This window comes from Mus caroli, unplaced genomic scaffold (genome assembly GCF_978045245.1).
Source record: "Mus caroli unplaced genomic scaffold, Mus_caroli_1 scaffold_11, whole genome shotgun sequence".
Lineage (NCBI taxonomy): Eukaryota > Metazoa > Chordata > Mammalia > Rodentia > Muridae > Mus > Mus caroli.
In genome coordinates, this window is record NW_028227266.1 from 112986422 (window position 1) to 113002623 (window position 16202).

A 16202-nucleotide genomic window follows, 5' to 3' on the forward strand; every position below is an offset into this window, starting at 1 on the left:
TATCCAGAATATCTAAAAAAACTATAAAAAGAAAGGGCTTAGTATAAAAATGATCTAATGAAAAGATATGACAAAGATGATAAGGCCATGAAATCTCAACTGTATAGTTGCTTAAACAGGACCAGCATCAAGACCAACTCTATTGATATGCCACTGTATAGCAAGAGCTACAGGTAATCAGTGTTTAGAGAGAATCAGTTTTCTCCAGGAGTGGGCCCCTCACAGATTTTCTAATTCCAAACTAACTGCACTAAACACACACACACACACACACACACACACACACACACACACACACACATCTAAGAGTAACATTAAATGGATTTATCCTTATGTAACAACAGTTATAAATGAAGAGGTAATATATTTGAAGGGAGAATATGGGATGAGTTGGACTGGAGAGAAGGAGGAATAGAATGATGTAAAGTGGACCCAGCATACTCAGCACCAGTGTGTTCTTCTACTTTGTCCCTTTTGTACTTTCTTACCTGGACTATAGCTCTGAATGCATCCCTGGAGACCTGCAGCCACCTGGGACAACCAGGCTAAATCCTCATGCATGAATTCCCTGACCACTGGGTTCCCCCGCAAGCTCATCAGCCATAAGGTCTGCCCCATCCGCTCTGTGATCCATAGACCTATTCATATCCCTACCTGCAATCTCCGAGGCTTGTAGCCATCAGGAACCATAAGTTCTGACTATATCCCTGTAGGCCCGCTGTCACTCAGACAATCAGAGGCTTGATGCCATCAGAGATGACCAGCTCTGTCAACGTCCTAGGAGGCCTAGTGCCATCTCGGCCAACCAGCTCTATCTGCTACCCCAGAAGCCTACTGGCGTCAGGATCTATTAGGCCTAACAAAACAAAGGATAACAAAACTAAAGGTCAGCTTAAGAACAACAACAACAACAACAACAACAAAAATAAACATAAAACAAACATGAACCAACAGCAACAAAAAAACCAAAAACCATACAGGAGAGATGGCTCAGTGGTGAAGAGTACTGACTGCTCTTCTGAAGGTCCTGAGTTCAAATACCAGCAACCACATGGTGGCTCACAACCATGAACAATAAGATCTGACACCCTCTTCTGCAGTGTCTGAAGACAGTTGCTGTGTACCTACAAATAATAAATAAATAAATCTTTAAACAAAACAAAACAAAACAAAAAGAAACAAAACACAACAAAACAAAACAGGGCAATATGGCACCACTAAAACCCTACAATGCTACTAAGTAAGCTATGAATATCCTAACACACTTGTAACACAAGAAAAATCTAATCCAATGAAGATGGTAGAGGAAGAGAAAGTGGGGAGAAGCCTCGAAGATGTTGGCACAGGGGAAAAATTCCTGAATAGAACAGCAATGGCTTGTGCTGTAAGATCAAGAATTGACAAATGGGACCTCATGAAACTGCAAAGCTTCTGTAAGACAAAAGACACCGTCAATAAGACAAAAAGGCCACCAACAGATTGGGAAAGGATCTTTACCTATCCTAAATCAGACAGAGGACTAATATCCAATATCTATAAAGAACTCAAGAAGGTGGACTCCAGAAAATCAAATAACCCCATTAAAAAATGGGGCTCAGAGCTAAACAAAGAATTCTCACCTGAGGAATACCGAATGGCAGAGAAGCACCTGAAAAAATGTTCAACATCCTTAATCATCAGGGAAATGCAAATCAAAACAACCCTGAGATTCCACCTCACACCAGTCAGAATGGCTAAGATCAAAAATTCAGGTGACAGCAGATGCTGGCGAGGATGTGGAGAAAGAGGAACACTCCTCCGTTGTTGGTGAGATTGCAAGCTTGTACAACTACTCTGGAAATCAGTCTGGCGGTTTCTCAGAAAATTGGACATGGTACTACCAGAGGATCCTGCAATACCACTCCTGGGCATATATCCAAAAGATGTTCCAACTAGTAAGAAAGAAACATGTTCCACTTTGTTCATAGCAGCCTTATTTATAATAGTCAGAAACTGGAAAGAACCCAGATGCCCCTCAACAGAGGAATGGATACAAAAAATGTGGTACATTTACACAATGGAGAACTACTCAGCTATTAAAAAGAATGAATTTATGAAATTCCTAGGCAAATGGTTGGACCTGGAGGGCATTATCCTGAGTGAGGTAACCCAATCAAAAAAGAACTCAAATGATATGTACTCACTGATAAATGGATATTAGCCCAGAAACTTAGAATACCAAAGATATAAGTTACAATTTGCAAAACACGTGAAACTCAAGAAGAACAAAACCAAGTATGGACAATTTGCCCCTTCTTAGAATTGGGAACAAAACACCCATGGAAGGAGTTACAGAGACAAAGTTTGGAGCTGAGACAAAAGGATGGACCATCTAGAGACTGCCATATCCAGGGATCCATCCCATAATCAGCCTCCAAAAGCTGACACCATTGCATACACTAGCAAGATTGTGCTGATAGGACCCTGATATAGCGGTCTCTAGTGAGACTATGCCGGGGAATAGCAAACACATAAGTGGAAGCTCACAGTCAGCTATTGGATGGATCACAGGACCCCAATGGAGGAGCTAGAGTTCAAAGCCAGCCTGGTCTACAAAGTGAGTTCCAGGACAGCCAGGGCTATACTGAGAAACCCTGTCTCGAAACAAACAAACAAACAAACAAACAAACAAAAACAAAAACACACAAAAAAAAGAAATTAAAAAGAAAAAAAATCAATTTAAAATTTTATTTATTTATTTTATTGGTTATTTCATTAATTTACCCCAACCCCAGCTTCTATGGGGGAACTCCCCTATCTATCCACACACTCCTGCCTCAGCAGCCTAGCATTCCCCTATGCTGGGGCATCAAGCCTCCATAGGACCAAAGGCCTCCTCTCACATTGATGCCAGATAAGGCAATCCTCTGCTACGTGTGCAGCTGGAGACATGGGTCCCTCCATGTGTACTCTTTGGTTGGTGGTTTAGTCCCTGGGAGATTTGGGGGGTCTGGTTGGCTAATATTGTTGTTCTGCCTATAGAGTTGCAAACCACTTCAGCTCCTTCAGTTTGTCCCCTAACTCCTCCACTGGGGTCTCTGTGGTCAGTCTGTTGGTTGGCTGCATGCATCAACATCTGTATTGGTCAGGCTCTGGAAAAGCCTCTCAGGAGACAGCTATATCATGCTCCAGTAAAGCACAATATTTCATCACACATTTTACATTTTATGGAAGTACACTGAAAAATGGGTGAACTATCTGTGTTCTGAGTGCTTATGAACATACAGTATTCTGTGATTATGACATTTCTGATTTGTAAAGTATATTTGAAAGCCTTTTAAATGATACAATTCAAAATATGAACAGAAGCCTTTTTGCAAGGACATGTGACTTTTCCTAGATAAAGCTCAAAGGTAGACAAATCTTAGAGGGTTCGGCCTTTCTATGGAAGATAAAGTCACATACAAAAAGTGTGTACATGGAAGGCTCCACAGGGTCAAGTTAGGAGCAGACATTGCACTAATTGGTGTCAAAGGCTCAGATGATTCAAAAGGGTCCAAAGAGATGACCACAGATCCGTGACTTATCTTTGTTCCTCTCCATAGTTTGGGAAATCGTTTTTCAGGCTTCTTTGACATTTTTGTTTATTTAGATGTTCTCTTATTGTGTTCTATCACACTGTTTATAAAACGTCTAACTGATTTTAGACTCAATTCCTCCCTCTTGTTTCTCATATTCGAATGCCTCAGGTGTTCCACAGCAGCCTTTCACTTCTGTCTACCAGGAAATGCAATGAGTCAAGTGACCTATTAAGATTCAACCATCTTTCTGGGCATGTAGTCTCCAAGAAGTTTTCTGTTCTGTCCTCTTCCCTTTTGGTAGTTTCCTGACTCTGATGAGATTATTAAGGAAGAGAAAAAATGTGGAAAAAAAGACCAGGCACATGGAAACTCAACATGGTGACTCCTTTGAGCCATGTTTCATTGTTACCAGGTAGAAACAATATCCATACTTTGATAGTTTCTAAGGACAGGGTCTAGAGACAAGGTGGCACCCAGAGGAAGGGACTAGAGAATGGAGATGGATGATTATGGGGTAGATGCTAGGGACACTTTGCTCAGAAATAAGAGCTCTCAAGTTTATTGTGAGGAGACACAATGCATTAACACCAGAGAGACTGCCTATAAAGAGGAGCTACGCCTAGTTGTACAATGATGGAATGCAGAAAAATCAGACACATTTGTGAAGACAAAGGCCTTGAACCTAGTGAAGAGGGAAGACACTGGAAAAAACCACACTCCTCAAGTTATAAATTCATGTCCCTTCAAAGGGAAGCAGGCCAGATGATCACATTAGAAGACCACAAATATGGCCAACACAGAGGACAGATGCAGCCTATAGTAAGATGGGTTCCAGAGGAGGTGAACCCCATTGCTCATGGAATATGGACAGTTCTTTAAGGGAATTCCTTAAGCTACCCTCTGCATCTAGGAGCCTGAACCAAATATTCATTTAAAAAGAGCCAATGCTGGGGCCAGAGAGCAGGTCTCTCCTCACTTGATAGATTAGAGACTCAGATATGTTGAATACTTCAATCATCCCAAATGGCAGTCCAGGTTGAGGAGCATATGTTGGAAATGAGCACATCTTAACACTAGGTCTCACTTAACAGGACATTGCAGATATAGTACTTCTGTCAGTGTAAACAGCCATTTTGGCAATCTAACAACTATACTATGTTGGTACCACATGAAGCAAGAGTTAGCAGTGAACAGAAGATCATATATGGGCTGCTATAAGTCCTGAAGGATGACAGGAAGGGGCACTGGGTCTACACTGCCAGATTATTACCTACAGAATTCTGTGAGTGCAGGTAAAAAACATTGTCCCCCATCAGATAGACTGCCTCTATCCAGGTTATATACACACAATATATCACGGACATTGTCGTGGTTAATCTCAGCTCTCAAATAGATGATATTCAGATACTGGACATGAAAGTGTTAGATTATAGCATTTAGTCTAGCTGAGGTGGGAAGCCAAATAAACTGTGTGACATTATTACTTAGGAAAGAATCAAGACTATATGAAAGGAAGAAAGTGAGCTGAAAACAGGCATTCATTATTTTGGTTTTTTTGTTTCTTTCTCTTGGACTGGGTTGTACTGTGACTCTGTCATAAATATCAGTGTCTGGGTATAGCTTTACCCTGTTTATGGTCTATAAGATTAAATTTCATTGAAAAACAAAGCCATTCCTCTTTAGGTTGTTTTATATACAGTATCTTGCTACAACTGGGAAAAATAGGTGAGGCAGACATTAAAGTGTAGCTATTGTAAGCAAAAGCTTGGATGTTAGGCAGTGACACTGGCTGAAAAGAGCAAGTGTCTTGGGGAAAACCATATTCAAATAACAAAATGCACTTCCTGACCTCAAAAGCAGCCATTTCCCTTCCCTTTACTGATATCTTTCCCACATTCTTACTCTCTTCAAGTCCAATGTGTAACATGACCATTCCTAGGATCCTAGCCACTCACATCACACCAGAAATTCTGGTACTTCACTTGAAATATACCCTTAATCATGAGATATTCAAGAATTACTACACCAAGGAACTGAGAGAGAAAGTATGAGAGGGTGGTTCACCCATTCCTGTCTATACCACGGGACGCCCCAATGACTCACATAAGGTAAGCCTCAGCTTCAGACTGGTTCATGCCATTGAATTAGAGTGCGAGGTGACATTAAATGCATTTAAAATTCTGGGGATATATTTACACTTAATATTACATATATATTTATATATACACTTATATATGATACATATATAAATGAACATTATTCATTTGTGTATATATTCATGTGTAAATATAGTATTAACTTATCTATAGATTTACATGTTAAACAAAATAATTTTTAGCTACTAAATATATTTGGACAAAATTATAAAATTCCCACAGTACCTTTTGCTTTTATTTCAGTTGTTCTTGTAGATGTAGCCTTAGAGACTGAAGGTCTCTGCGTGTCCTGAGGGACTACAGTTGTCTTATGACAAATTCCTCTTAAGATAGAAAAAACTGAGAATGCAGTTATAATAGGGAATCATGTCAGCTTCGTGGCAGAAAACTCAAGCAAACTAACGACAACTAAGTATTTGTGCCTTTGATCTGACTGCTTGCTCCTGGTGAAGTCATCAGAGTTAGACTGGTGTTTCAGGAGGATCGCTGCATGTTATGTACAAGGAGTTAGGCATTGAATGGACATCACAGAAATCCCAGATAAAGCCTAAATATAGATGGATATGAAAACACAGAAGGAAGAGCCACACGAATGAGCATGCTGTGTGAGTGTGCTATCCCATGGGCATCACTCTAACCCTTCTTAGCGCCACAAGCACACAGTGACACCATGCATTGCCTTCAGCCACCAACTCTTCACTACAACACAAAGACTTCCTCCTTAGGTGGTTGAGAAGGACTTCCCATGAGACTCACTAGGCTAGAACAGATCAATCTCTTTAGTGTATACTGTAGGAAAAGCACAGGCATTGCTGGAGTGCCCTGTGATGTCTGTGACATGCCAGAAGACCTCAGCTGCATAGGAGTAACTGTACCTGGAGTCAGGAATGCATTTATTCCAGAACATTGTACAACACTTGTTTACTCTTTACTGTTATCGACTACATCTCATGGGCAATGTATGGTATTGCCTTAGTTGGATGTAGAGAGGTAACAAGCTATGAGACCCTCTGACTTTTCACCCAAGCTTACAATGATAGCTGCATTCATGCATCAGTGACCATCTTCTCTGACAGATACAACTGAAGGTACACATGTTCTACCTTTCTACCCAAAAGACGTTGTGGGATTCCTGGATCAGTAAACAGGGCCTTCCCCCACCATCCTCACACTGTCAACTAGCTATCAGAAACTGAAACTGATCACTGAGGAACAGAATTGGGAGGGTACCAAAGCCTGCAGAGTCCCACTGATGACTCAGACTCCAAGTCAGTGCAACCCAGTTCTCACATGAAGCTGTGCAAAAAAAAAAGGAGAGCTTCTTTTTATCTGGTCACACCTAGATAAACCCTCAACTGGAAGAGACTGGAAAGGCAGCTTGGTGCCAATGTAGCTGACAAATGTCCCCTCATGCAGTGTTGGGCTCCAATTGTCAGAATCTGTGGTCTGCCTAGAAGTGTGTGAGCTTTTCTACCTCTCATGCTTGTGGATGTATGTCTGCAGGCCTTGGACAGCAATGCCTTGGCTCTGCCCACTGAGGTAGTCATGGCAGAGTCTGGGCTCTCTGTAATTTGGACCTACTGAAGGAAGATGCTGGGAATATGTAATATAGGCATCACTAAGTCCTTGTTCCACAAAGTGTCTGTTGATCTGCATGGAGAGCCTCATCATTCACCTCACAGAGTAACACCATAAAGAAATGAATGCACCACATGTCATGAACTTTCAACTCATATTTTTAGGTTAAACTCTATACTCTAACTTGTTACTTCAATACTTTGTCAATGGAGATTGAACAGTGTAATTACGGTACTTATCTTGAGGGAAAACAGATTTAGACACTGCCTGGTATATCACATCTTAAACAACTTAGAGATATCATACTTAAATCCAGTTAGGGTAGACATACACCTCCAGATTTTCTTTTAAGTTAAGGTAATACTTAAGAAAAAAATGAACACTAACAAACAACAAAACAAACAAAGAAATCAAACAAACAATTGAATACAAGTTCTTCCTAGTAGGTGAGCTAGAGCACCACTGTACACTTGACAAAAGGATATCCGGTGTTTATGCAATTCCTTTCTAAAATGTATCTTAAGAGATTCTATAATACATACTGTGTCTACGGTTTTTAGTCTCCTCCTGAAATTTAAAGGAAACAGTATGAGGCAAAGGCCATGCTGAATTCTATTTGCATGGGTCTTTGGAATGCATGTCAACATGGTACGATGTCAAGGAAAATGGGCAAAAGTCCTATATATTAGTATGTTTTATGATGGTGTCACAGAACAGCTGGGGCTTATAGATTGTGGCACTTCCCACCACTTTTGTTGGTTTGAAGGCCAGAGTAAACAACCAGTTTGGTCTCTTCTGAGTATTTCCTAAGCCACACTGCAGCATGCATAAGCACCTTTATAACCTGATTGTGAGATTAACCCTTTCTACACCAGGGCCTGCCTCAATGGTTTACACCAATACTCATGTCTTAGCACTCCACACCCATACACTGGAAACTTCCCTCACAGTGATCTCTGAGGAACACACAGAGACTTCATTCAAATTATAGGAACCAGAAGCAGTTGTCAACTTCTGAGTTAAAATTGTACATTGATGTAAAGAGGAACTTCTATCTCCAGGAGAAATGGCTCCCTCATACAAACTGTGCTAAAAGACACTGCAGGCTTCTATGTTCAGTTGTATTAGGAATAAGCTGGTACAATTCCATTTCCTGTTCTTCCTAAGCAAACCCTTTAATACCCATGATACACATTTCTTTTGTTAATCAACATAATTATAACATACGGGGATAGTGAAAGCCTTCTATATTAGATGGGGAAAAGGTCATCTTACCTTCACCATCCCTACTGGTGTCTCTTCCTGTCCCCTTGTTGAAGGTACAGTTTCAGCTTTTTCAGGTAACACTGAAAGGAGAGGAAGTAACTGTCAATTTGTGGTTCTGTTTTTAATTACCCTAAGAGACTTTGCTTGATGTGTATAGATGTCTATGAGGCTGGTATGTGTGGCTCAGTCGAATTATTAGGCAGAGGTTGCTTGCTGCTCATTTCAGAACTGTGAATTATATTGTTGAAAACAAAGTGTTGCAAAGAGAAGCACGGAGGACCAATGAGGAGCAGAGCATTTGGATTTCTTGACAACAAAATCTGATTCAATGAGGAAGAAGGATCTCATTGTGTTAAGAATAAAGAAATCTTTCAAAATGTGCATTGCATTTTTCTGGTTATAGGAGCCATGGTTGTGCCTCTGTGCACATGGCATTTAGAGGAGATCTTCAGGGTCTGGTGTCTCTGTCCACCATGTGAGTTCTGAGGACTAACTGCAGGTAGAGCAAAATGAACTTCATGTCTCAAATTCAGGGATATCACTGCACAGGGCTCCGAATAAGAAAAGAAGTCCTTATCTTTGGGGGAGGGGCGTTTTGAGACAGGTTTTCTCTGTGTAGCCTTGGCACTTTGTGTTGCACCTCACTCTTGTAGAGTCAGCTTGCCGCAGACTCAGAGATCCAGTCCTGCCTCCTGAGTGCTGAGAGTCAAGGTGTGCACCCTCACTGCTCAGCTTGGGAACATAATCTTTTCAATAGGCATAGTGCACTCACCTCATCACACAGTGTGCTGCTTCACAAAGACACATGATTTCAAGAATACAGTACATGTGTACTGTCCCTGCACCTCCCGCTTCCTTCTCACATCCCACTTCTCATTTGTCCTCCTTATTGACCAAGGAAACCTTTACTTTGTTCATATACACATGTAACTTTATTTTTACATAAAAACCCTAGACCTTCAAATGAAACAAAAGGACCTTGTCCTTGTCTTTATCAATGTAAGACATTTAATATGACAATTATATGCACTTAGATCTATTTCCTGAAAATGACATAATCCCATATTCCTCAATGGTTTATGTGGTGTCTGAATTTAAGGTGTCTATTGCTGTGACAAAGCACTATGATCATAAACAACTTGTGGAGGGAAGAGGTTATCTCAGGATACAACTCTCTCTTTACACTCAGTTCCTGAGGTAAGTCAGGATAGGAAGTAAACAGAGCAAGACCCTGGAACCAGGAGCAGACACAAAGATCATGAAGGAGTGCTGTTTACTGGCTTGCTCACTGTAGCTCACTCAGCCTGCTTCTTCTAGCACCCAGAACCACCAACTTAGATTTGGCACTGCCCATAGTGATCTGGGTTCTCTCACATCAATCATCCATGAAGTAAATGCACCACGGGCTTGCCTACAAGTTAATCTGGTGGAATTGTTGTCTGAATGAACATTCCCTCTTCCCAACTCACTCTGGCTGTGACAAGTTTAAAAAAAAAAAACTATCCAGAACACTTAGCTTTAGAGGGAAGGGGATTCCCCACACCGCATTGTAACTTTTGAAATTATAATATAGTTACATTTTTCTCTTCTCTTTGGGAACAGATATTTAAATTAAGCAAAATACCAGTAACCTGAAAATTCAAGATGCTAGGAATGCAACCTTTAAAGAAATAAACATTTTACATAGAATATCTGATGTCTTTTTTTTTTAAATAAAGTTAGGCCTCTTTATCATCTCTATAGAAAATGATGTCACATCTCACTGTGGATACAGAAATCGAGTGGAGGGCTCTTTTTTTTTTTAATTTTTTTACACCTTTTCCTCAATTAAAAACCTTTTCTGTGAATACTTCTGCAAATACTAGGCTTTTTGTTGTCTGGCAGCTTGATTTATCAAGTGAAGGGTTAAATATAGTAACTGAAACAAAACATATATTATAAGCAGGGAACTATATGAGAAAGCCACAATTGATTACAACTTTTGGGATTAGAATCCCAAGGATGTTACAATATGTTTGAAATTCTTGACCTTATTACAACAGAAATGAACATTGGTTATGAGATTGTTATAATTGTATATAATGAACTTAACATAAACTTGTCATGTGTGTGTGTGTGTGTGTATGTGCCTGTCAAGTGGAACAATAAGACATGAAGGTTAAAAGAGTGCATGGAATAACATGACCTATCAATCCCCTTTCTTTAAAACAGGCTCTCTCACAGCGTCTGGAGCTAGGCTGACAGGCAGCAAACATCAGAAATGCCTCTGCCTAGTCCCCCAGCAGTTTAGGATTACAAATATGAATAGCTCTGACCAGCTTTTTTATGTGTGTGAGGAGATTCCAACTGAGCTCTCCTGCTTTCCCAGCAATTGCTCTTCCCCACAGAGCCCTTAACTTACCCTGAAGCTAATCTTATAAAGCTATTAGAAAGGGTGTGCTGATTTTGCTTGCAAATCTTTTAAATGGAATCACTATATATGGCTTGTAAATATGTAAATGATAGTTTAATATTTTGATGATACTGTGTATAAATTTTGTGGAAATAAAATGTAAGATATAAATTACAATTTATATATGCACATTTATCTTCAGTTTATATTGTTCCTAGGCCATGCAGTACACATATAAGCTTTGTAGAGTTGACAAAAATTTCAAAAGAAAGTCCAAATATAACACATTTAAATGGGGATTTTTCCCCCACAAGGTCAATGTGAAGAACATATACTTTAATTTGACTTCATTTACAGCAGGCTAGAATGGCGGATATATCTCAGTGGGATTTCTGTCCTCCCATGGAAAAGAGGGGTTTTGTACATGAGATGCTGCCTTGACCACAGTTACTGGTGGAGACAGAGTGAAGCACTGAAACAAATTTGGGACCAGATACTGCTCCAATTTGGTTCAAAGCACTGGCGATTTCAATAAGGACTAATGTGCCTGCCCCCTGTCAGTCACTCCCTGGCCTTCTTCCTTACTATCCATATAGTTTGGAACAACTTTTTCTGGGTTTCTTTTTCTTCTAATGTGTATAGTCTTGCTCTGTGTATGAGACTTCTGGATGGCATATTGAGCTCAACTCTGTCTTTGCTGTTGACAATAGCCGTACCATAACTAATCACCAGGATCCCCTTAGCTTTGTCCACCAGATAAGGGATAAATTGGTAAGAGTTGAAAGCCTTTATTTCTGGGTATACTGTCCCTAAGAAGGTTTCTATCCTCTATTTTCTTCGTGGTCTCATCTGCCCAGTGAGTTTGGTGAGAAAGACGTAACACAGAAAGAAAAGATCTCTCCGTGTGAGGGTGTGGGCATGCCAGAGGGTTAAGCTATATTCTATGGACAATGTATTTTTTATGCAGTATCAAGAACAAGGTAATTTGTGGGAAGAAACCTCCAAGACTCTATGGATAGTCTAGTACAGATTGTAGAACCACTATGGCACTTGGAACATGGAGAAGCATCTGTAGAAGGATAAAGGCAAGGAACTGTATGGAGGACAATTGAGGTGTATGAGGTTAGAGGGGAGGGGGCATGGGGCTCTGTAGGACCTACTACATACAAGCAGGAGGCCCTGTGTTTGCAGTGACTAACACAGTGCATTAACCCTACTAATACTGCCTATCCCAGTGGAGCCAAACACACCTAAATGATGAGAGGATGCAGGAGAAGCTGACACACTTGTGATGAGCAAAGGCCTTGAGCATAATGAAGAAGCTTCAGGGAAGACACTTGCAGAAAACAAATTTCTGAGATTATGAACTTATTCCCCTAAAAATGGCAAGATGGGTAAGCCTGCAACAAGGGAAAGACACAAATATTGACAGCATGGAGGACAGACACAGCCCTATTACCAGAGAGGTGCTAAGAGAACTGATGTCCAAACACCTATGTTATGGTTCATTAGTCTTGGGAATAGGTGTAATTTACTAGAACTCCAAAGCCCATGTTCTGAATCTTGGAGGCATGAGTTGTCCATCTGAATGACAGCTCATCAGCTGTCAACTAATGAGATCTGAGTCCTCCAGGCATGGCCTTGGGGTTTATTTTGATTAGATTAACTCAGGTTGGGAAGACCTGTTTGCTATAGGTACAATCATTTTCTTGGATGGAATCCTGGGCCATATAAGAGGAAGAAAAGTCAACAAAGGACATTCACTCATTTTCCTTTGCCTCTAAGGTTTGGCTGCAATATCACTCTCCCTTATTTTCTGCATCCATCTGCTACTTCCTAATTATGGGCTCCAAACTCAATTTTCATGGCAAAGTCAACTTTCTGTTGCTAAAGATGTGTCTTAACTAGGGGTTCTATTGCTATGAAGGGACACCACAACCATGGCAACTCTTATAAGCAAAACACGTCATTGATGCTGGCTTACACAGTGGGTTTTTTTTTTTAAGAGTACTTTATCACTACTTCTGGGAAAGTCAGCCCAACAAAATTTCCAAGGAGAGTTATAATAAAGTATTGGAGAGATCAGGAATTCAAGGCCCATACCTAAGCATAATAAAAGCAATTTACTGCAAACCAACAGCCAATATCAAATTAAATGGAGACATATTTAAAGCAATCCCACTGAAATCGGGGACAAGACAAGGATGCCCACTCTCCCTATATCTATTCAATATAGTACTCAAAGTGTTAGCTAGAACAATAAGACAACAAAAAGATCAAGGGGATACAAATTGGCAAAGAAGAAATAAAGGTATCACTATTTGCAGATGATATGATATGATACATAAGGGATCCCAAATACTCTACCAGAGAAATTCTCCAGCTGATAAACAGCTTCAGCAAAGTGGCCAGATATAAAATTAACTCAAATAAATCAGTAGCCTTCCTTTATACAAATAATAAACAGGCTGAGAAAGAAATTAGGGAAACAAGTCCCTTCACAATAGCCACAAATAATATAAAATATCTTGGGGTAACTCTAACGAAGCAAGTGAAAGACCTGTATGACAATAACTTCAAGTCTCTCAAGAAAGAAATTGAAAAAGATCTCAGAAAATGGAGAGATCTCCCAAGCTCATAGATTGGCAGGATTAACATAGTAGAAATGGCCATCCCACCAAAGTCAATCTATAAGTTCAATGCAGTCCCCATCAAAATCCCAACACAATTCTTCAAAGACATGGAAAGAGCAATTCTCAAATTCATCTGGATAGGCAAAAAAAAAAAAAAAAAAAGAATAATGAAAACAAATCTTAACAATAAAAGAACAGCTGGTAGAATCACCATCCCTGACCTCAAGCTTTACTACAGAGCAAAAGTGATAAAAACTGCATAGTATTGGTACAGAGACAAACATGTTGATCAATGGAATAGAATTGAAGACCCAGAAATAAAACCACACACTTACAGACACTTGATCTTTGACAAAGAAGCCAAAAATATACAATGGAAAAAAGAAAGCATCTTCAATAAATGGTTCTGGTTTAACTGTCTGTCTGTCTGTCTGTCTGTCTAAAAATGAAAATAGACCCATGCACAAAGCTCAAGTCCAGGTGGATCAAGGACCTCAAAATAAAACCAGATATACTGTATCTAATAGAACAGAAAGTGGGAAAGACCCTTGAACTCTTGGAATAGGGGGAAATTTCATAAACAGAACTCCAATGGCTCATGATCTAAGATTAAGAATTGATAAATAGCAAGATGACCCCTGTTGTTAAATTAGGCAAGGCTGAAAGAAGCTGAGGAGAAGGGTGATCCTGTAGGAGGATGAGCAGTCTTAATTAATCTGGACTCCTGAGATCTCTCAAACCCTGGACCACCAAACAGACAGCATACTCCAGCTGATATGAGGCGACCAACATACATACATACAATAGAGGACTTCCGGGTCTGTGTTCATTCAGAGATGATATACCTAACCCTCAAGAGGCTGGAGACCCCATGGAGTTTAGAGATCGGGTGGAGTGGGAGTGGGGACATCCACATGGAGGCACAGGGGTGGGGTAGGGAGGAAGTATGGGATGTGGAACAGTCGGAGGGTGGACAGGGAATAAACTATGGAGTGTAAAAATAATTAATTAAAAAAAAACCAAACTAACAAGAGTCCCACACTTGGGTGTTAGGCATGGCAGAGGAAGGAAGGTCTAAGTGTTCCAGGAAATACAGCCTCTAAATAACAGAGCCAGAAGCACAGCGCACTCAACCTTGCCACTGTTAACTAATATACATTTCAAAGAGAAAATGCCCAGAAACTTCACATTATTTCTCTGTCCTTAATGATCTTTCCCACTCCCTTTGTCTCCCAAGCACAAGTTGTAAGGTGACTACTCCTAGGGCTGTCCCTCAGTGGACCTGACAAGGAATGCCTTTATCTAATTCAAATTTCATCCTCATTCTTGAGGATTTCCACATCTGTGTCATCCATGCCTGGAACAAACTGGCTGACATGCAGCTCAGTCATTCACGTCTACTGCAGGAGAAGCCAGGAGTAACAAGGTAAGTCTCAGCTTTCCTCTGGTTTGCCATTAGTTAATGAAAAACAAAGATGACAGTTAACTGCATCTTTAAATTCCCTGTTTGTATTTCTACTGATGAGCTAGATAAATTAACAATATTCACATATTAAAAACTACAGCAAAACTTTTACAAAGAGTTATGTAATTGAACAGAAGTGGTGAATTCCCACAGTACCTTTTGTTGTAACGGGTGCTGTTTTTTTGGAGGTGCCAGGGAGGACTTCAGGTCTTCTCAGTTTAATGGGGGCCACAACTCGCCTTCGCGAAAATTTCTTTAAGATTGCAGAAACTGGGAATACATTCATAGGAAGAGTTATGCCAGCTTCATGGTGAACAAACAGAGGAAACTGAGAAGAATTGACTGTACATTTGATCATATTTCTCTTTAGGTAAGTCACTGTAATTAGGATGGCGCTGCAGGAAGATCACTGAATTTAGTGTACAATGTACTGTACATCACATAACTATGTATTAAAGTCTACTATGTACCACATGATGTTGTAGGTAAAGTCTAAATTAATTCAGGTGCATCGACAGAGAAAGAGGCACAACCTGATTACATGTTGTTGGTATAGTGCTGGATAGGCAGCATTCAAATCCCATTTAGAGCATCACAACACAGAGACATACATTCCTGCATTCCCTCTGTGATCACATCATTGTGCCAGTAAACTTGAAGTTTCATAAAGACCCACAGAAACCTTTCTGGTGTACAAGATAAGCATATAGTGCTAAATCACAGTGAAAAGCACACGACTGCACATGTGCTCTGTGGTGGTGTGGAAGGTGAGGATAGTCCCACTAGACAGCAAGGATGAATCCTGAGCAGGAAGTGACTGACTTATGACAGTGCCAGTGGCTGTTTGCTGGAAGTGACTGTGACATCCACAGTGCCAGTGGCTGTGTGCTTTACAAATTTTTGCCTATCCAGATTATTTGACAGCTTATGCAGAATACATTATATCACTGTAGTTTGGAAGGTAAGGAGAATACATCTCCTCTGGTTTTTCAATGCCTGGGCACTGTGTAAGTTTTAGCCATGATGCTCTGGCCATACTCCCTGACAGAAATAAACAAAGAAATAGATACTCTGCCTTTGATTTCTGACTCAAGATATGAATTTCCAAGTTGTAGAAAGGCTCTGAACCAGCAAATAAAATAGATCCTTTCT

General features: G+C 40.2%; 1 protein-coding gene across 2 annotated transcripts in view; it reads right to left on the minus strand.

Moving 5' to 3' along the window:
- Positions 1-16202, minus strand: part of LOC147002156 (uncharacterized) — a 57165-nt gene that overhangs the window by 20747 nt on the left and 20216 nt on the right. For both annotated transcript variants that reach the window (XM_085828145.1, XM_085828144.1), the window contains exons 10-13: positions 15207-15320; positions 8570-8640; positions 7837-7861; positions 5942-6055 (exon numbers count right to left, since the gene is read on the minus strand). In XM_085828145.1, coding sequence (XP_085684271.1) covers positions 5942-6055; positions 7837-7861; positions 8570-8640; positions 15207-15320 — 324 coding nt within the window. The remainder of the gene's footprint in view (positions 1-5941; positions 6056-7836; positions 7862-8569; positions 8641-15206; positions 15321-16202) is intronic.